Genomic DNA, 24,199 nt, shown 5'->3' with positions numbered 1-24,199 from the left:
GGTCAATTGATTAAATTTCTCAGTAATTATTTCCTTTTTAAAAGTACAATTCATGATTGGAATGATTTCAGTAGTTGGTTTAAAAAATACCTTTCCAATAGTAAAAAGTTAATAAAATAGCAATTTGTTTTACGAATAAATCGAAAACTGTACTTGGAGCATTATAGCTGCACATTAGAAAAATAATTGAATTCATATAAATGAATGGACGATAGGACAGGACCAGATAAAACTGGTAGTGAGTCAAAGTGAGCGGGCATCCAGTTTCTATAGCGACTAACTGAGAGCTCCAATTAGACGATAGAAATTTTACAGTTCTTGTCGTTTTGCCCTCCCCCCCCCCATCTTGTCTGGGACAACGATACTTTCGCTTGGATCGAGTGGATGGAGCTCCCGATTTATCTGGTTAGATCCGATCGTCTATAGCCACATTAAATTAGAATTAAACTAAAGCCTTATTAAAGTTTGTTTCTTTGAATGTCCTAACCTTAAGAACGATCAATGCGATTCAAAAACCTCTTTTTGAAATAGATAGACCGTTTATTGAGGAATGTTTTAGGCTATATACCGTCGCGATACGATGAATTAGTACAGAGCAGTAACTACTTAACCCATTTAATATCAACTTATTAAAATTTATTTTTTTTAATTGAAACTTGATAAAATAATTTTTTACTCTATATGAAATGCTTGCAAGGAAAAAAATCGCAACACAAATTTACTTTTTAGAGAGGGGAGGTATATATATCCACCTTCCCTTGTATGAAATACTTTTCTAGATGTCTGTGTGAAACCTAACTCGAACCGAAATGCTTTATTTGTCGTATTGCATCAAACAAAGTGAGTGACACAACGTATCTTGTGAATTTCAGCTGGTCAACTGTCTTTTGTTGTTCACAGTCGTACTTATTAAAAAAAAAACACATTATTTTCAGATGTTCTCTTCCATCTGGTCCAATCCAGCCATATAATGGTGAATTATGTAATTACATAATTGTCCAGTCAACTAAAATTTTAATTTTTCTCAATAGTATTTCACCTAATGGCTTATATAGTATAAGAGCCCAGTGGAAAAGAAATAACCCCAATTTTTTGAAATAGAAATAAAAGAAATAACCCATAAAAACCTAATAGAACATCATTCAAAGACGAATGAATTCGCTAACGTAGGAATGACTTACGCTCTATAATTCCCGAGATACCTATACTTTCTAAAAAAGCAACATTTTATAAAAAATGAACTGAAAATCAGTAGTTAGTGGAATTATTTTGGGAAATATAAAAACTACTAGTTCTATGAGCATAAACGTCATAAACCACCACTTTATATCAGATTAAACGATCTTTCACTTGAAAACTAAAAAACATCTGTACTACGTCTGATTATTTCTGAGATATTGATTTTCCACTACTGATACTACTGGTTTTTCAGTACATTTTTTATGAAATTTGAAATTGAAAAAAAATATATCTCGAGAACTATTGAACGGAAATTGCTCATTTTGGGCTCATATTTTAGCAAATTTATTAGGTATTTTTGTGTTGTTGGTAGTTTTAAAGATATGAAACTCGTATTTAACGTATTGAAATAGCCACCATTTTGTATTCCCCCTGACAACGGCTGGCAGACTCATCAATTTTGACCAGTAACTATACATAGTTTTCATTAATGTAATCAAAATTGGGTTGAAACAAATGACTTTTTTCTACTCTCAGACTCTTAGACTAGTTCTATGGGTGGAACTGAGTATACAGTTGTATGTATTGAGTATACAAATGAAACTGAATATATGATTGCTGAGTATACAATTGCCATACTGTAATCATTTTGATATATGATTCAAATATGAATATCAAATAAATATGAATTAGTGTCTGTTACTTGGTAATAAGTGTTTCTTTTCAAATTTATCAGCATGAACAGATAAATATTCAGCACTGTTCCGGTTTAATTGTTAATTGCGGCAAGTTATGGGGAAAAATTAGCTATTGATAATACTATAGCTAAAATTGTCATGGATTAGAACCTTATTCATGAATGAAACATTAATAAAAAAAATATCGCATCCCTGAAAATCTTCCTATAGTTTTATCAATAGCTAATTTTTGCCCATCACTTGTCGCAATTAACAATTAAAACGGAACAGTGGTGAATATTTATCTGTTCATGCTGATTAATTTGAAAAGAAACACAAGAGATCTTATTACCAAGTAACAGACACGAATTCATATTTATTTGATATTCATCTATAGCTAATTTGTGCCTAAACTTATTGTGACAGTACCACAATGCTCACCAGATTATGATAAAACATTGGTAGTCGTCGATTATTAATAGCGCAAAAATTACTATAATCTCTTATTATGTATCGAAAAATACCGATTGCAATAAGATACAAAGGTAATTTAATCACTGCCCCATTTTCAGTCATCCTTCATCAAAATTATAATTAGAAAAATTGTAATTATTCGTCTTTCTTTTCTTTCTGCATAATTTTTAGATTTTATTTAGTCTATGTACCTATTTACCACTTTTTTTTTCGTACCCACCTATGGAATAAAATATTGATTACCATGTAACAATATAAATACGAAAAATTATTTATAATGAGTGTTCAACCCTTCTTTTACCCTCAGGTATTCTTAGGTGAGTTTGTGTGCCTCCACTGCGTGCACTCTTTGAAGTAAATGTGTCTGTTTCATAGAAGTGTTGAATAGGAAATATATTTTATTTATATTATATTTAAATTATTTAAAACCTCTTTATTTTTCATTTAAATACAAAAATACAATAATATATAATACATCGATACTTGTATATTTGTATATATATGTATACAATTATATATATATGTATACAAAATACATCTGTATTGGTAACATCTATGGAACAGGCACCTTTATTCCAAACCTGTTGCATGTCAAATCACGGGATGCAACTAGTATACTTGGATTGTTATTATTTCCACCTTCCCGATTATTTTTACAACTAGTTCCCTCAGTTTTGTTCCTTACAATTCGGAATTGCCACGAAAACAAGATCGTGAACCTCTGTCAATTCGATCTGGGAGTGAATAATTGGACTGCTGTAGGAGTAAGGACAACATTTTCACGACTGTCCTCCGCAGCGTGACAGTTGGGCTACGGGGAAAGGAAAAATAAATGAATTGTCTAACCGCTTTGGCATTTTATGGAGGCTGTGTTGGAAATCCTGAACAGAATTCTTAATTCCTAACTTACTAGTAACATTTTTCATTAAATAAGTATTTTAATAAGTTTTAGTAATTTTATATCACTCACTTGCATGTGCCCCTGCTTTTTAAGTAAGTTTAGTAATACGAACTCTTGGCTCTATTTATTCAGGTCATTACTCGTGATATTTTTTCTTTTTCTAATTTATTCAAGGTTTCTTAGGTATTGACTGGTATTTAAAAAAAAATATCTCTCCATTTTCTGTATCTACAATTACTATTGTAATCTTGATTATCAATGATATAATGTAGTGGTTTCATCTATACATTATTTAGCTTTCCGTTGATAGTGTGGAATCGAAGAATAGTCAACTATCTACTAAAAAAACAACTTAATTTATTTATTATTTCTTCAGTGTTTACTACATGATTGGATAACTGATATGAGAGATTTGCATATTTCCATTAAGTGCTGGTGCTATCTTAACATTACATTATTTCACAACACCGAACCACAATTCAATAGCTTTAGTAGATATTTATTAACCTCCTTCTTGGCAACGAGTGAATAAATTATTCTACATTATTTTGCTATTTATTTTAATAGAAATAAAAGAGATTTTGGAAAAAAAAAAAAAAAGTTGTAGATTATTTCAATAAATTTTTACAGAAAACTGGTATTAATAATTTATTGTTTTTATATTTTTAAATGAAATTCGCCAAAAATTTTTGTTATAGATTGGTTTCATGAACTGTAAACAACGAGAAAAAACTTTTAAATTAAATTTTTTTTAAACAATCCAGTGAATTTCAGCTTGTTTCTCAACCTTGGTGTGTTTTGTTGGATCTCTTGCAACGTTAACTCAATATTTATTATCCACGTTCAAAAGTGGTAGCATCTGTTTGACAAGGAAACTATCTATTATCTATAATATATTTAGATTAGAATTTAATATATATATATATTTTAATAGTTATTAGGGATGTAAGTAGACAATCATACCACTTATACATATAAACTAAAAATAAACAGTAAATGAATAATAATAGGACAATCTATCACAAAATTAAATTTCCTATTTCTTTAATTATTACAATTCATATCAAGGTTAATTATAATTATCAACATTTACATACTTTTAACATAATTTTATCCCACATTTTTCATAAATTAATTTTGCCTAAAATCTCTGCATATAGTAACAAAAATTACAGTAAAATAATTAAGTATGAACTAAAATGGAAAAAAAAAATTAAATATACATATAAATAAAAATAGGCAGATAATTGATTTAAATTATAAAAAATAATAAAATAGCAGAGGTAAATAATTAAAATAAAATCTTAAACACAATCATACCTATGTACATAATCTATTCCATAGACATTCAGCTAAGTTGTAGTACGATATACTCTTGTCCCCTTGCCATGAAAACAATTAATTTATTATTATTATTAATATCATTGTAAGCACAAAAATCATTGATTTTCATTTTTTTTCCTCAGTTACCTTTTTTTCTTTTCTTTTTTTTTTTTGTAATAATAAATATTTGATTGTGAAACATAAAACTAAATTTTATTATTTTATTTTATTTTTTTTTACTTTTCTTACCTCTTCTTAAATAGGGTATTGCAATCGGCTCAAATTTTCGATGATCAGTTTTCTAAAAAAACAAAAACATTTTTGGCCATTCATCTGTCTGTTATTACACGGACACGTGGGCTGATTATTCCGTTTTTTTTTCTTTTATTTTTTCTAATATTTTCCATTGCCTGTGCATGAAATCGGGCTCACTGGGAGCAATAGCCCCTGAACAATATCCGGAAAACGTGTTTTCTTCTAGACTATAGCACCAAAACGGGTCTAACGATTTACTTTTCACATTTAGCAAGATTTCTCGAGAAAAAGTGGGGTGAAAAATAAAAATAAATAAATAAAAAATTAAATAATATTTTATATGAGTATAACTAAAAAAACAAGCATTTTTAGTTTAACTTTAAACTCTATATCTTTGCGCAGTTTTCAAAGGATTTATCCCTTCTAGGAACCCGGAATGTATTTTCTACGTACAGTGAATTTGAAAGGTAATAAAATTACGCACAAAAAAAAAACAAAAAACAGAAATGATACGCCCTATTAAAGTGTGTACTCATGAAGTAAATTTGTGAAGTAAATTTGCGCTGAAAGTAATTTGTACTGTTCCCCATGGAAATTCGGTAAATTTTGTTTAATTAGTGTTCTAAATAATTTAGGATCTATAAATCTCCGTGTATATTCCAGATTTTCGTTCAAAGTGTACCTAAATTGATAATTATATGAACTAAAAAACATAAACTATGTTTACTAATCACACTAATATAAGCATGGATACAAGAATTTTTTTATTTATTTTTTTTATTTTAACCCTAAATTTTAACAGTCAAACTGGCAAAGAAAGCTATAAAAGTGGATACTTTAACTTTTACTTACAGATATTTTAAACATTTATTTACCTATTTATTTAAGTTTTCAGTTTCGTTTTCAATTAGAAAATGACAAATCATTCATGACTTTGACTAGTTAAAAGATATGAAGTTGTTCTAACGACTGGGTTGCAATAATTGGATAGTGATCAATTATCAGGAATATTAGGAATGGTATCGTTATTAATAATATGTACGATGTAATATATAATAGACTTATGACTTGACTTAATTTCAACTTTATATTTCTTGACGCATACTCCACTATTTATTAAATATCTGTGTTTTTCATAGTTGGAACCATAATAAAACATATAACAACTTAATTCAAATAGTCAACTACATTGACAGCAAAATGAAATCATTAGATTTAAACTTAATCATTACTAAGGTATTACAAAACAATTTTTTAAAAAATATAACTAACTTTAAGGTATTTGTTTACAATATATTGATCATACTACCTAATACTGTTGTTTGATTTACATTACTGAAGTTTCATCCTCAATCAATACCTGCATCAAATATTACAAATAATAAAAATTAGAAAAAGTGAAAGTTATTAATTTTTAAGTAAGAAATATATAAAAATATAGTGGAAGTATTATAAACAAGGACATGCATTAAATTATTACGTTTCTTTCTTTTGATACAGAAAAAAACTAAATTACCTAATACATAAAAATCATTATATAATCCCACTAATTACAATTTACAAGATAACATTATTTAAACAATGTCTTTCTCTACTGATACATTAACCCTCCCCACTTACCATTGTATTAATACGCACTTTGCTCCATAGATCCTTCACATACAGTGAACCCCACCACAACCCTTAAAATACCTATAGGTAAAAGAAGGAGGCATAGCAACACACATATTTGTTTATCATTCATATTTATTTCAAGTGGAGGGTACGAAAAAAAACAAACAAAAAACTACTGATACATTAATCTATCCCTTAAGAACAAATAAATGTTACGTTATACTAGGCTTTTTTTTTTCTTTTTTATCTTTCCTTTTTTCAAAAAATAATCGTCTATATACTAAATACAATCTATCTTAACTATATATTTTTTCCTTCACATGGACAATTTCATTTTATTTTTCCCCATATATATTTGTTTTCCTCGTTCTTCTTCTTGCACAATGCTAAATTACAATTTAACTAAATATGGCATTCTCCCTATTTTAAATCAAAGATACAATAGTCACAGCAGTTGTAATTAATAAATGTTGCTATTTAAGTTGAAAATTATGGTTTTGAATTAGATAATTATATTTTTTATTTTTTTCCAGATCCAATATGTCCCTACTTGACCAGCTTATTTATTATATCTGCATAGTTTGTAATTAATTTTTTTTTTATCTGTTTTACACTTTACAGTATTATTCATATTTTTAATTACGTGAATTTCTTATAAGATCTTTCTCCTTTTTGTTATGCCTACTATGGTGGGGTACATGAACTAATAATTTCTGATTATTAGTGGATATAATTTTAAAATATCTGATAATTCCGACACACGACTTTCCTTACCACTTTGACTTCTAAGGCTAATATAATAAATAAATCATTTTCAAATGTTTCTCTCCAATAATTTCAAAAATTGAGAAATTTCAGAATTGAAAATCTAATTCAAATTGCAAAAGTTATGATAAAATATCATTAAAAGAGGTTATTTGCTATCTAATTTGCTTATTAATGCTATTTAGACAGGTCACATTTCTATGAATGTTTAAGAAAGTAATAATTTCTGTCCTCGGTCCTGTAAATTTTAAATTCTGTCCTCCCATCATTAAAGTTTTGCAGCAATGCCTCTGTGTCATTGAGAAAGCATATTTTCGGAAAATAATTAATACAGAATTGAATACATTTTCTTTTTGCAAATACTCGATGTAATTATATTTTTCAGGTGGTGAGCGCTAGAGGAAGTGAAGATAGTGGTACAGAGCCCAGCCCTTCGGTTTACCAGAGGCAGCAGTCGCTGACACCTCCCAGCCCGGCGCAAGGCCACAGTGAGTATTGTATTCCCTTCGATACAGTTCAGTGAACAAATAAATAATTTATTGTCTAGTAGATCGGCGAAATGCTGTTAGTAATAAATAAAAAAGGTAGTCAGAACTGGATTACATAAATACATTTTTATCATGCAATAATTTTTTTTTACATCTTTGCGAGAAGTTTGCTAAACATTATACATTAGTTTTAACATTTTAAAATTAGAGAAATGTTAGAAAATAGAAACCTTAGAAAACTATGTGTTTTTACCTCAAATCTATCAGGTCTTTTTGAAAGAAAGCTTTAAAGAACAACAAAAAACTGGCACGATTATGTGCCTTGGGCAAACATAAACGTAAAATCAAAACATTTAGAAATAAAATAAAAGTGACTTTCAAGATGAAATCAAATGAGTAAACAGAAATGAAAATAATTAACAAATTTGCAAAATTAATAACTGTATAAAATAAATAAATTATTTAAATTAACTGTATAAAATATTTCGTAGGAGATATCTCTTGATACTTACAGGACTATAGTTGGTAAGTTGAAAACCCACCTGTTATGGCCAACTTTCAAAAGTGGTCAACAGCTGATGGGCCCACGTCTATACTGATTCAAATAAAGGTATTCAATTGCCCGACCTTAATTGAATTGAATACTAAAATGGCACTCTTCGGATGTAGTGGCTGTTTACCATTAATCCAAAGTAAAATTAACTGTTTGAACACCAAATAATTTCTGTAGACAGGTTCTGGTAACAGAATTAGGCGAACTACTCAATGGTAGGCAAGCTGATTTTAAGCCGTAGTTTGTTGACTAGTTGTTAGGCGACCAAATTAATCCCCACTGACCGTTATTCCTGCATTTAAATATTACAATATAAAGTACAAAAACATCTGTTTCTTTTTAAAATGAAGATAAACTTCTAATGAAAACAATACAAATAAAAATAAAATTAATTTAAATACCTACGATTTTTTAAAAATTAATGTGACTCGGCGTGAACGAAATGTGATATTTATTGACTTCCTATGATATTTATAGTCCTTCTTACAGCTCCCTTGGAATTCTATCGAAAATTATTCAATTCAGATAAAAAAGAGAGATGGGCTGAGCTATAGAAAGTAAACACAAAAACTTACTTAGTACACATTTAAATATTAATATCGAAGATTCAGAAAACTTTTCCTTATTAAGGTAGGTTTGTTAAAAAAAAAAATCAGTAAATAGCTCCATAAGGTCTTTCATTATTGAGTATTTGTGTTTTAAGATGGCTCGCTGACTTGTTCAAACTAACAACAAACGCTCGAGGTAAGGACCAATGCTCAAGCATAAAACGCTTTAGTTATTTAATTCTATTATTGATTCATTGTGATTTGAATATGTTAGAAATATTGGTGTTAGTAATATGAATTTTATATTCCCTTATCTTAAATAATATGGTGCTTAGTCAAAAGTTAGTAGTTTTAAATTTTTTTGGCTAGTCCTTCTGCCAACTCTTTTCCATTTATTATGACCCTTATAAGTAACATTATTTGAATTTTCTTGTTTATGTATAACATTATTTTTTTATACATGCCGGTAGAAAATTCAAACCACATTTGTGAGACAAAACGTTTTCCGGCTTCATATAAGCCCATACATCACATCGACATTTTTAGTGCAGTTTAGAGTCAAAAAGTCCAACAATTAATCCAGATTTTTAATTTGATAAGCCATATAATTATTTTCTTTTAGTAAGATAATTTTCTAGATACAATATTTGCATCAATTAAATTTTATGCATGAACAGCATTTCCAAACTGGACTTTATTCTGAACGGCTCACTGGAGAGCGTTCGTTTTTCATTTTGACGTAAATAGAAGTTCTGTTGAACCCCACTTAACCGTTCTAAGACCTGGAAATCTCTGATTAAGCTGGAGTGCCAAAAAAAAAAAGTGCTAGAAAAAAAGCTCAATAGTAATTTAGCTTATATGTTAGGTAAAAATTAACCTAAAAATCTTAATAAGTATCATATGCATATAAATTTAATTAAAATCTAAATATTACATATATTTATAGCTTCAATTTGATATAATTTTAAATATTAAATTTCTTTAAATAAGTAATTTAATTTTAATATAAAAATGATCTTTAAATTTTTAATAGTAGTCTGTATTGTATTTATAAACAGTTAATCTGATTTTATCCCACTGTTACAATAAAAAAATATTTGAAGTGTCCACTCACATATTTTCCTTTTACGTCCTAAACACTCATTGTTTGTTGTATCTTCACCGTATAAATTAGATAATTTTATTTAACATAACATGTCATTGGCTTACTTCACTGAGGTTTCAAGTACATTTCCTCTAGCTTTACGAATAAGTACAATTAATAGTTCTCTCTTTTAGAAAAATTAATTGAAAAGTTTCGTTTTTTTCTAAAAGTGAGAACATCTAATTATATTGTTTGTAAAGTAAGTGGAAATGTACTTAGCCCCACTCTGTAGTTAGCCATCTGTAGTTAGCCAACATTAACATAACATTAAGATAATTTTGTTTTACGGATAAAGAGTTTTCTTTTATAGCTTATATGACAATAATAATACAACTGAAAAAAAATTCTGTTTTTTAATAACAGACCTTCTTATAGAATACAGAGGCTATATTTATTAATGTTTTTTGAAAATAAATTACCCATCCAAGTTAGATGTTTCCTTCTAGTTTCTATTGAAATCGTATTTTCCTGTAAACACATGAATATTGAATATGAATGTTTCGTTTTACTCACTCCATAATATGAATATTATTGAATTTTTCCTCAAGCATAAACAAAAGTGAGTGTACGATGTTATACCTGTTGAATTCTAATGAGTTAGGAAACCTAACAATAAATTAATCTCTTAGTATTTATCATTCATGTAATTCTTTTTTGTTTTTTTATATATAATCCGTCTATGGGCTTGTCCTATTGGGGGAAATATCAATTTTTGAGAAGTTTATCTCATTAATATTAATATTTTGTGTTAGCTTCTGTGTTCTATGTCAGACTAGCCACATCTTAAATGCATCATTTAATCATTATTAATTTCATGAAAATTAAAATTATCCCGAAAACATTGATAACTAAGAGATTGCTAAATATTTCATACCTCTGTTCATTATAAAAATGAAAATTTAGTGGACTTAATAAAAAAAAAAAAACCTGTTATTATACAACTGCCATACACGCCATCATAGAAATCCATAGGAAAGTCTATCAAAACTATAGGTCAGTTTCAACAACTACTTCTGGCTTTTCGGTAGCAGAAGTGTAGGAAGCATACGTAGTACGTGTTTTTCCCTCCCAAATCGTGCACTACGTATGCTCCGAATAGTTCCGGAAAGTCAGAAGTGACCTCATCTATACAACCGCACTCACTTATTTTTTAATAGTTTCTAAAATTGTTGATATTGCTTGCTACCGTTTGTATTCCAGCAGGAAATAAAACAAAAATACTTCCTCAGACTTTTCAACTTAATCAATAGATTGACTGTCCTGATAGCTCGTTATTGACACCAACATCTTCCTGGATTTCCTTAGCAGGATAAACTCCTTTATTTTTTCATATTTTAAACCGTACTAAGCTCCGACATCTACAGCTAATGTAATTATTGGGAATCGACTTATAACAAGTTATTATTAAACGCTGTAGTTCATGTTATAGATATGCTTGCTCAAATGCATCAAAGTGCTAACTTCAATTATTAATCATTTCAATTTAATTTGTTTTTAATATATATATTAAAGAGAAACAGAACATTGATTCAAATTTCATACATCCAAAAAGACACTTTTAAACGAAATCTAAAAAATGATTACATAACAAAAATAATATGAATCGGGATATTAATGAAAATCGGGTAAGCAGAATTTATGTTCATGTTATTCCAAACTCATGAACATATAAGATAGGAGTAACAATACTTTCAAGTGCAAATGAAACATTCCACATATTTACTGATTGTATTTAGTATTTGTACAGTTGTAAATCACATTAAATAAGTAAATAAAAAAAAATACCGCGTTTAAAAAAAAAATTATCATAAAAAGATTTTTTTTTCAATGTAGGGAGGACATGGCTAAGAGAACAATAAAGTTTCGAAACATCGCCTCAGTATAGTTGTTTGTCATTGACTGATCCACAAGAGACAAAAAAATATATATCATAATAGTCAGGAAAAATGTATCAATATACCTATTCAAAAACACATGAGAAATTTTTATGCTTTAAAAATTCAGTTTAAAAGGCATTATTGAAAAGTTTCCGTTAATATTGTAAAACGTTTTCTCATATTTATTCATTATTTGTATTCTTACAAAATGCTACCGATTTTGTTATTAAGGTTTTATTAAAATTACCTCAGTAACAATACTATTGAATTATTTTAAATTAATGAACTGAAACTACCTCATGAATTTTACTATTCATTTAGTAATATAAATTTATGTGAAATTACCTTACAGAAAGATTATGATGTATATTGATACTAATATAAATTTAATATTTCGTCCTGAAAAACTTTATTATGGTTGTTTATTTTTTTAAGTCGCTCTCATTTATAAATATTAAATATTAAAAATGATCACAATTTCTTACTATGATTTTCTATAGTTCTTTTGATACTTTCTTTGCTTGTAATCAAATGTAATCACATTAAACCCACATTGTTAAAAATAAAATTTGATTTATTTCATTTGTAACAGTACTATTCTATCCATAATATGTAAGCATTGATCATTTTTTCTTTGATGACAAAAATGACCGATACCTACAACAAATACTTGTAGAAATAGTATTTTTAATAATTTGACTGGGATGTAGAAGAAAAAAGTTTGAAAGCGGCCAATGGGAAAGGTCTAAACGATCTGTAAAATATATATTTGTATGTATATTTATATACACATATGTATAAAAAAGAACTGTCACAAATAAAATTTTAAAAAATTCTATCAATATATACTTTTATTTTAAACAATGCTGGTTAAGATTTTTGTTCATTCATTTTGATTGATATTTGATATTTTATTAGAAGTAATGAAAGTACCAAAGGAACAGTAAAAATAACTTTCATAATGTCGAGGCATAATTCTGTTGCATAAAAATATTTGTTTTTATGACCTAATCAAGTTCAACAATATGTGAATACTTTCTTATTTCTGTTAACTTTCCCTAATTGCCACTAATTATTCCAGGGTCGGTCTACACCGACGAAGACGAAGACAGTACGTCTTCTAGCAGAGCCCAGTACGTGTCCGCCAACTGCGTCGTGTTCACTCACTACACGGGGGACGTGGCTGCCGTGGTAGATGAACACTTCTCCAGGGCACTCAGCACGGACACTAAACCACCCCAGGCATCCAAAGGTAATTACCATAACAAATTATTCATAAACAATATTTATTTTATAAAAAAAAAAAAAAAATTAAATCTGCACTGCTAAAACCCATAAAAGGTTAGGGGTGCAGTACTTTTTAAATAAGTACTGTTACTAGAGCAACGGCTGTGCAAGGATGTGAGTTGGTCCTGATCGCGTTCGACCGCTACATTTTTACCCAATTAAGGGTACCCATTTTATGAGGCTGGGCAGACCCTCCGGGCTCACGAACCTTGGCTACATTTAAATAGAAAATGATTATCTGCCTCAGCTGGATACTGGAATTAGTAGCATGGTGCATTACCAATGAGCTACCCACTCCCTCATATTTATTTTATAATGTAATAATATCAATTCCATAATATACAAATAATAGTAATACAAATATAAATTCAATAATATTAATATATTTTATTGTTAGTAGACAGTTTTATTTTTGTTAACTTCTTTACCGACATTACGCAATTTAAGGGGAAAAATTATAGAGTAAATTTATTTCATGACGCGCTTGAGATGAAATGAAAATACTAGGGAAGAGGGGAGCAACACTCGACGTGTTTTGCAATCAGATTAAAATATCTCGAATTGTAGCTGCAAACTGTAAGTGAAGAAAATGTTCAGCATTTCATCCTCCTTGAAGTGCGCTATAATTCAGAATTGTATTTTGACGCTACACCGAGACAGAGAGATAAAAATTACAAAAGATAGCGCCAGAAGTGGAAAGATAATGAGTTTATAAACATTAGAATTAAAATATCTTAAAAATTAAAAATTAGAGTTGCATAGTGTAAGTAAAGAAAATGTACAGTATTTCATCCTATTTGTAATGACCTATAATTCAGAATTGTATATTGCAGCGACTCTGAGATAGAGGGGCGAAAAGTGAAAAAAAGCGCCTGCAATGAAGCAAGCAAATCAATGTGGAACATGTATTAAATCAGTGGTGTAGTCGTAAAGTTCCAAGGTGGGAATGCTTACCATATTCTGAGAATTGAATAATCCAAGCGATCCAGAATGCCCCAGCCCTTAAAAGATGGTTTCCGAAGTGCTCACCGATTTTAGCGTTAAAGTCAGTGTGTATTTGACAGCTATTTAAAATCGTTAAAACCCAGTCAGCCATTTTTGAGTTATAACTCAGAAAAAAACACGGGTCGCCAGTAATATATAGGATTTTTGGATAAAGTAGAGTGGGGACGCCGTTTCCGCCCAACTACACTACTGGTACTAATAATAAGAATGATATTATAAGCTATAATTTTACGACTGTGTTTAATAGTTATAATTAAATAAGAAAATAAAAATGTTGTATTTTCGAGAATTTAAATAAAAAGATATAGGGTTTTTTCATGAACATTAGCATTAAAATATCTCGAAAACTTAAACTCGGATTGGCATAAAATATTCAAATATTGGAAAATATTCAATCCTTTTTCACTTTTCGAAATCTTTATTATAATGGACTTTTCGAGCTATATATGTTCATCTTCAACCTTTTCATCAACAAGCACCTTCTTCTAAACATATTTCATCAACAAACACACTTAAACATATTCTTCTAAACCTAGTTTGCACTTTTATATCCATATATCATCTACAGATAAATTATGTTATCGTCTAAATTTTTAAAATATAGAAGATGACCTAGAGACCTTCAAATGTAGAAATGTTATTGGAGTGCTACCAATGGGTTCTTTCTCCAAAAGTTTGTATCATGCAATTGTAATAGAATTAATATCCCATTTACTAGATGTATTTTATGTAATAGTTTTTTTTATTTATTTATTTACTGCTGGACCGGTCTAGTGGGCCTTACATGTTTCATAAAACCGTTACATTTTTTTTTTTTTAACAATTGATTATGGGGAGATATAGTCTTGTACAAAAGACACCTCTAACTACATAGATATTTTTGTTATAAATAAAAAAAAATAAGGTAAAATAAATAGATAAAAATAAGCTAAGTTAATAACGACATTCGTAGACCTAACAAAACAAACTATTGCCCTATAATTGGTAAAATAAAAAAAAAACTATGTAATAAAGTTAATAATATTAATAAATAGATAGAAAAAATATTTAATATACGCTTTTCAAAGCAAGGTAAAATCTGAACTTGTTTTGAAGTCACATAAGGAAAAATGGTAGGTTTTTTTTTTGGAATAATAAAATTGAAGTATTAAATTATAATAATTTGCAAAATATTTAATACAAATTAATTTTTTAACCTATAATGTTCCTTTCAACATAAGCAAATTTTTGGGAAGCCCGCGCTTAAGCATGCATACAACTATGTATGTATAGTCATTGATGTTAATTTTGAAGTCTTATTTGTTTCTTGAAGTACTGTTTCAATGCTTTATTATCTAATTTTAATAACAATTTCCTTGTTATTACCTCGACCAACGATCAACGGCCGGCTAAGTCTATAAAATAAACCCGAATCGTTAATCATTTCAACACCGAGACACTTAAGTTCCTCCAGAGTACTGGAGAGATGATACGCTCCAGGAAGACGACACCTGGACCAGAGCTGCGTGACATTTGCTGACCGGTCGCCGCTGCATTCCTCTCTCCCGCTCCTTACGGTAGCACTCCCTCTTGTTTATGTATCTCATGCATTATGTAGCATGCTGATAGGTCGAAATAATATTACCTTACGATATATCACTCTTGCTGGAGTTTGTGTCCACTTACATTTTTATTCCCCATTAGACAAAGTAGACTGTGTAATTATGTACGTTATGGGGAAATCAAATTAGCTTACATTATTTCTATTTTTCATCTGTGAAACGTATTTATATGTTTATAATTTATCTTGGTTTCCAAAGTTTTTCTCTTATTCCGACCCATTTTAGAATATTTTTGTGTATTTTAAAATAATTATCATGCTGATTATTTGGCATTATTGGGTACGAACGACGAAACTATAATAGTAAATGCATCTTTGTTGATAAAGTATGGTAAGAAACTAGATCTGGAAATGTACGAGTAGAAGCGGTAGCCATTTCGGCGATACTAATATTGCAGGAAATATATTTGAACTGGTTGAGAGGTTAAAGTGTTTAGGATCCACGGTGGCGAGGGAAAAAAACGATTATAAAATAAAACCGCGGCTAAAGACTAGAAATGCTTGTTGCTTTTTTGTTTTGTCAATTTCGAAATTGTTTAGCTGTCGCTTTCTGTCAAGAAACTTAAAAGTTGAAATTTACAAAACTATTATTCATACTAATGTTCTTAACGGATACGAAATGTGGCCTCTTTCACAAAGTGAAGAATATAATATTTTAAGAAAATCAAAAAACAATACAGAAATTACAATAAAAATGTGCAATGACAAAAGTGAAAAAGATCTTAAATAATCGCAGTAAAGAAAAATCATAAAAATGTTCAAGCTATTATAGAATGAAAAGTAGAATTTCGGGATATGATTGTTAATTATTAAATCAAAATACTGCATTCTTTAAAGTTTTTAGAAATAAAATATTCGGACTGAAAAAGGATGATTTAACTGGATAATTTGGAAGACTACACAGTGCCGAACTGCATTCGTGGGAACTACATTAACTAAATATAATTAAATTATTGCGGTGAATAAAATGTGTGTTGGACTTAGTGCAGAACAGGTCCCTAAAATGTTTATAAATACTAAATAAACAGGTGAATGTCCATAGGGTAAACCGAAACGTAGATGGGAGGAGTGCGTCTTGACTGATCCGGCAGATTTAGGTTTAAAGAGGCGTCATTGGACAGATGTATGTAGACAACGATTAGACAAAAAATAATTAGTTTAAAATATAATAGTTTATCACGAAGATATCGGATCGTGTTCAAAAATATTTGTAGTAGTTATGTCAGGAATTCTCACATATCCGTTTTTCTTTTTTTTTCATGTTAATACATGTTACTACATACATAATATGTTACTACTCCTGCAAAACAAAACTGCAAGATAAAAGGAAATAAATACTTTAGCGAACTCCTACGAAATATTTACTTTCGTACATCACAATTCTTTTTCTGGTATAATTTTTAAAATGTATATGTTGTTTGTGTAGAATAATTTCCTATAAACATGGGAAAATATAAAAGTTCTTTTTTTGCATATAGGATAATTACAAAATATTGTTATTTGTACCATTTAAATGGTCAGCAACTTATTTATTTCTCATGTATTTATTATTTTAATGTTTAGACGTTATTCTTGATTATTTTTAATATATTTCATGAAGAATATTCCTTAATAATATAATAACAAGTAGGAGGCACATGTGTGTTTAAATAAATAATTTAAATAAATAACTATTTATAATTATAGATTTAACTATTAAACTATTTAACTATTAACTATTTATAACTATAGATATAGTAATACCGGCGTGTTCCGCCGCAAATCGAGCCCACTCTACACATATATACTTTTGAATAAAATTATTGTTTAATGAGCTTTTTGTTTTCATAATTGCATAGTTAGAATGAAGACTGGAAGTTTCATGACCTTAAGTAATCCTTAGAGCTTGACTTTGAACTTGTAAATATGCATACTCACACTCAATACCATTTGCATTGTTCGTATCAGATTGCTTGTTAATTAGTGGACGTATTCTGTAAACATACTTCATTTCTGTTTATAGCAAAGTCTGTATAATTTAAGAAAGAAGATTTAAACTAAAAGAATTTTCTAGTATTTTTCTAAGAAAATTTCCATTATCAGTGTTCTTAACATGACAAAAGAGAATAGTTAGGAACCAGAGAAGAGAAAAATATCCGTTATTTCACCCCAATTTCTATTAACTTTAATGAAAACCATATATAGCTAGTTACTTGTTAAAATTGATGTTTCTGTGAAGTATAGTTAGTAGGAATAAAAAATGGCGGCTGTTTCAAAACGTTAAATAACAAATTAATTTTTCTTACGGAGCTCCATATTTTTGAAACTACCTACATGACTATAAAAAGTAACATAACATCACTCAAAGAAGAGTAAATTTTTTAAAATATGAGACCCAATAGAACTATTTGCGGTTAAAACTTCCCGATATACAGTTTTTTTAAAAGCAACATTTCATAACGAAATGATGAAAAATCAGTGGCTAGTAACTTTATTTTGGGAAAAATATATCTCAGAAACCATTAGAGGTAAAGTTGTCAGCCAGCAATCATATTGATTGATTGTACTATATTGTAGTTTATAACATTTATCTTCGTAAGAATAGTATTTTTTATGATATTTACCAAAATAAATTCACAAAATGTTGATTTCTAATTGTTCGGACAAAAGATTTATGAATAACTATATCTCAGGAACCCTTTGATGTACAAATGTCTGACAACACCTATATTTCAGCTGGTTTAATGTACTATAAAGTAGTTTATGACATTTATGTTCGTAGTAGGGTTTATTTGCTAAAATTGTTTTCTAATTGTTCGGATAAATTTCCATATGAGAAAAACATAAAAACTACTACTCCTAAGAAGATAAACTTTATGAACAACTTTATACTACATTAAACTACCTTTTATTTGAGTACTGGTTGACATCTGTACGTCTAATAATTTCAAAGATATAGTTATTTATAGATCAAACGTTCTGTACGAACAACTAGAAATAAACATTTTGAGAATTAAATTTGGAAAATATCATCAAAACTACTACTTCTACGATGATAAATCTTACAAAATTTATTGTGCTAATAGTAGGAATAGTAGTTTTCATATTTTCTAAATTATATTCACAAAATGTACTATAAAGTTTTGTACGAACAACTTACGTTTGCTTAATAAAAACCTACGAAAAATAGTAAACCTATAAAAAGATCAACTGGAACAAGCTTTATAAATACTTTATAGCACAAGAAACTAGCTTTGATTCGAGTGCTAGCAGACATCTATACGCCAAATAATCCTTGAGCAATAGATTTCCCAAAATGGATTCTCCATCTACTGATTTTTCAGTGCATTGTTTATGAAACGATACTTTTTTAAAGAAATGTCGGAAACTATTGAACTAATGGCTCTTTTAGGGCTCATATTTTAGCAAATTTACTCTTATTTAAATTATGTACTATTAGGTTTTTAGTGTTGTTGGTAGTTTTAAAGATATAGAGCACCAAATGAAAATCTTTTTTTTGTTTTAAGTTTTGAAACAGCTGCCATTTTTTATTCCTACTAACTATACTTGGCAGATACATTTATTCTTACAACAAATTATACGTTGTTTTCATTAAGCTAATCATAAATTGGGGTGAAATACCTGTTTTTTTTTTCTTTCCTTGCTTTCTAGGAATAGAGGGATGCAGTGAAGTTTTCATTCATAATTTCTCTGTTTTGTTTTCTCTCGTTCTTTTTTTTTTCCATGCTGGGACTATGAGATTATGTTTTCTAAGTTTCTTAGCCATTTATTGGGGTTTACTGAGTCTGCTATTTACTTCTAAAAGAACCTTTTAAAAATCAAAATTCTAATACTATTCCTAATATTAAATTTATTAATGTACCCATAATGTTAATGATGATCAACTTCATTTGTTTTCCTTCCTCTGATTTATTTTTTTAGCGAAAATATGAAATCATGATAATTTTGTTATTGTTTAATTACCAAGTCGACTATTTTAAAAAACATCCTAAGCATATTCCTTACTTAGGACTCCATCTTGACAAGAAGCTGCTTTCGATGGCTGCATGAAACGAAAGATTGCTATAACTACAACACCTACTTGACAAACACTTTAAGCTTTCCATTTACTACAAAAGCTCTTACACTAAATTATGATGATCAGATCTGTTTGGACATACGGAATTGAGTTTGGAGCTCCACTAAACCATCAAATTCCTCCCCTATCCAATCCTTATAATCCAAAATCCTGCTTAAAATTCTTAGTGCACCTTATTACGTCTTACATAAACTCATTCATAAAGACCTTAATTCCCATACGTTACCGAAATTGCTCGAAATATATGTACTTCCTTTCATTTAAAAATCCTAAAGCACCCATACCGATTAGTTCTTAATCTCTCGTCTTCAAAAATACCTGATAATCCTCCGAGGCGTATGCTAAGTAGATGGCCACGGGATCTTCTGATTTAAAGCAATAGTTGTAGTACCACCATTGGGTGATTTCTTCCCAAGATTATCATGTGTTCTGGAATATTTATCACATTTACTTATCGTATTTTGTTTATACAGTTGTAAATTTCAATAAATAAGTAAAAAACAAAACAAACATTCATGACCCTGTATAAAGACACAATAATGTTTTCTTGATATGAATATGAAGTCTTTTGAGTAATAATGCTATTAAGATGCGTGTTATGATAATTATTATGTCCTGGAGGGGGGGGGGAAGGGAGGAGCTGTTAGGTTCGTTGGTGTTAGATAACCATCGTAAGGTACAAAGATCGTTAAATTTTTTTTTCCATTGGCGCGACAGACCGTGGAGGTCCAAGGCCTCGCGCGATGTACTTAAGAAATCCATCGCGCGTTTTCTGACGTGGTTTTCTTAGGGTGGGTCCGTCACTCCCACGGCTATTTTTTTGTGAGTGTCACCCATTGGCTGACGGGCCTCACAAATGCCCCTGGGGAGGTTGTGAGTCAGTATTACATAATTTTATGCTTGAAAAAATCCCGGGTAGGGCCGGGCTCGAACTCGCAATCTATGGGTTGGCAGACAGACGCGTTACCATGCTGCTACCGTCACTCCCACGTAAAATAATATCCTTATAATGTAACAGGATATTTTTTCTGTCCTAAGTACCTGGGGATTGCTTGAAATGAGAATGTTAAACAAATCTCTACATTTCTTTTACATTCAAGATGTATTGAGGCATGCATTAGATGGTAGCCAGGAACATATCAAGACAGGCGGGAGGCCTGGGCCAAAAAAAAAAATTCTATAAAACTCAACTTAGACGCTCGAGAGTGTAACTTAAATGTCTTAAACGTAACAGCCTGTTTTTAGATCCGTTCGATTATTTTATGGAAACAATATATATTTAGAGGCTCATTTCCAAAATAGTTCGGTAAAGATATTTTAATGCCCAGGGGTCTGTTTGGTACTATCTGCTATTCGGGTCTCTGCGCGGCCGTTTACTCCTGAATCCACGCCTGGTGATTAATATATTCATTTAATTTTTTATTTATGAATAATTATATTTCATTTGTATAGATTGTGGACTTCCCCTAAACGCTCTTTTTATTTTTCTCGAAAAGAAAATACACAAAACACTGACGGTCAAAAATATACAAAAACTTCCCGATTTCTAAAACGTTTTAATTGAAACGTCATTTTTAAAATTATGGTTTATACATTTCGATATTTTGGGAAACGATAAAAAAAGATTCCTCATTACGCATTCTTTAGCCATTGATTTTTTTTTTTGTTCATGCTTACATTATTATTATTTGGATGCCCTTGTTTTGAGATAAGAGACGAATGAGTGAGCCTCGTGTGACCTATTCTAACCCTGACCTCCTCTTCACGACATTTACGACTGGAGGTACCTCAGGGCTCGACATCCTTTTTAATCATTTTTAAGTTACTTCATTTGTTTTCGTTCCAAACATATTACACATTCCTTATTTACTGGTGTTTTCATTTTATTAATCACAGATCTTTTTGTATTAGTTTACATGAATTATGTACTGTTCATATCTTTATGTGAAAAATTAATATGGATACATTAACGAAAAAGAAATCATTATCAGAATATTTCTAGAAAAAGTACCAGTAGAAATTTATGATTCCAAATTGGCCAAACCTGATGGAGATTTTTTACGTTACTCTTATAATACACGAAATTCCATTGTTCTACATACTTTTTTCATTGATTTCCTCAAAACAAAGTGTAAACTTGTAATTCTGTCCAAACCTAGGTTTATCTTAAAACGCCAGTATTGCTACCTGAAGGTTGAACCTCGACATCTTACCCTTGTCACTCAAACTCCTGGCCAAGAAGTTGTTGGCATTGGTAAAGCTGTTGGAACTTGTGTCAGCTGGCGAATACACTTGCAAGAATCCTATTTTTGATCTCAATGCATAGCACTAGCTCCAAATGTGGCATCTGTTCAATCTATTCCAAACCAGAATAGAACATTCTGGAAAATTATAAGGACGCATGCTTTTTTCAAAATCATTTTATTCGATATGCCGACTTTGAAACATGTGAGCTATCAGGAGGTACTGTTCGGCAGAAGTGGAAATAGTCTAAATTAGTTCACACTTGCGATAATGTTTATTTGATTCATTGATACTCTGTTCCGTTAATATTGGGATTATAATATGCGATATTCCCTCTACCTCTACTAATTTTTGGCCCTATGTTTATTTAATTTTTTTTGTCACCCTAAAATATCGTACTGGAAGGTATGTTGATACTTTTTATCCGATGTTATTGGAACATCCGTACTTTCCACTTCCCAACTAACTGAAGTGAAACTTTAGAGGAAACAAGTACAAGAATGGTATTTTTGTTTACAATTACCTTTGGCAATTGATTCAAGAAAACTAACTTGGGAGGAATGTGACTCTCCAACTTCAATGAAGAGTGAAAACCAAACTTTTTTTTTTCCAAACAACTATAAATAAATTTATTTTAGCAAATATCATGAAAACTACCATGCCTACGGAGGTAAAGGTAATAAACTTCTTTATAGTCCATTAAATTAGCTTTAATTTTAGTGTTAATAAATATCTGTACGTCCCATAGTTCCTGAAATATAGATTTCTCAAAATAAATTAACTAATTATTAATCTTGCAGTAGATTTTTCAGAAATTTTGCTTTTTAAAAAGCTATATCTCGAGAACTAATGGACGTAAATAACTCTTTTAGGGCTAATATTTCAGAAAATTTACTCTTCTTTAAATAACGTTCTCTTAGATTTTCTAGTGTTATTGGTACTTTTTATGATATACAGCTCCGAATGAAAAATTAATGTATTTTTTTAAGGTTTTGAAACTGCCGCCATTTTTTATTCCCCCTACCTATACTTAGCAGACTCATCAACTTTCACTAGTAATTATACATAGTTTTCATTAAAGTAATCAAAAATTGGGGTGAGATAACTGCCTTTTTTTCTTCCCGGTTCTTGTACTATTAGAGTAGCATAGTGCCTTACCACTGTGCCACCACTCTCTTTAGAAATTTTTATAGTAATACTTTTTACTATAAAAATAATATTTTGTTCACAATTTTCGTGTTGCCGGTGTTTAAATTTTTTTTTTTCGAAAATCACAAAAATAGTGATGATTTGAACACAAGCTCACTGATCTGCACACTAAGTTGGGTTTTTGTTTAGTTGGATTTTTAATAAATATGTTATCTTTTTATCTAAACATTATCTTTTAATATTTGTTATTTTAAATTAAATAAAAACCCTAACACTTTTTTTTTTTTTTAATCAGAGTTTATTCTCTTGTAAAATATTCCAACAATTCATTTCTCAGCCCCAAAAACTCTTACTCTAAAAGTTTAATTATTCTCTTGAGGGATTCCAATTATCATTACCCATGTAGAATAGTTAAAATAAACTATAGAAAGGCTAGAGAGGGAGGACTAGAGATACAGGCCTACGGAGTGGAGATATCCCCGCCATGGAGATATATAAGAAGCACAGGCGGTATATAAAATGTAAATGGGCGGATTATTAGCGGCGGCCCGTTTGATCTTTGGAGGGGGTATCTCCTTTCTTCTCCCCTGCCTCCATACGCCGTCTCCTCTTTTACTCAATTTTCGGATCCAAAGGCGCATTCTTTATTCGGCCCTCTTTGATCCGCCATAGCTGCAATTAGAAGTAGTCTTCTACAGTTGCTAATAAACTTCTTCTCAGATTAAATATTATTAAATCTTACCAATAAGATAGATACTCCACTGGCGGGCGCTTTGTGTTTCTGAGCTTTACTTCGTTTTTAATACCTGCAACTCAGCACGAATTTTTCAGCACTAATTACTATTTCAAGTTGTGGCTACTTTCTTGGTAATTTCATCGATACTTCATTTCATTAGACTTTAAATACTTACTGTATCGCTGATTTAATTGAGTAGTGATACATCTTACAAAGAGGCTCTCGTTCCCTCTTAATGTTAAAAATGTGGTAAAAAATGTTAATTTAATAAAAATTAATTGTTTTTCAAAAATACTAATTAT

General features: G+C 29.8%; 1 protein-coding gene across 1 annotated transcript in view; it reads left to right on the top strand.

Moving 5' to 3' along the window:
- Nucleotides 1-24,199, top strand: part of vg (vestigial) — a 197,200-nt gene that overhangs the window by 83,326 nt on the left and 89,675 nt on the right. Inside the window, exons 2-3 of the mRNA XM_014419813.2 lie at nt 7,574-7,676; nt 12,880-13,050. Coding sequence (XP_014275299.1) covers nt 7,574-7,676; nt 12,880-13,050 — 274 coding nt within the window. The remainder of the gene's footprint in view (nt 1-7,573; nt 7,677-12,879; nt 13,051-24,199) is intronic.

The sequence above is a fragment of the Halyomorpha halys genome, unplaced genomic scaffold, assembly GCF_000696795.3.
Source record: "Halyomorpha halys isolate HHAL.00 unplaced genomic scaffold, Hhal_1.1 Scaffold251.1, whole genome shotgun sequence".
In the NCBI taxonomy this organism is placed as follows: domain Eukaryota; kingdom Metazoa; phylum Arthropoda; class Insecta; order Hemiptera; family Pentatomidae; genus Halyomorpha; species Halyomorpha halys.
This window is presented reverse-complemented; position numbering and strand designations above follow the sequence as displayed.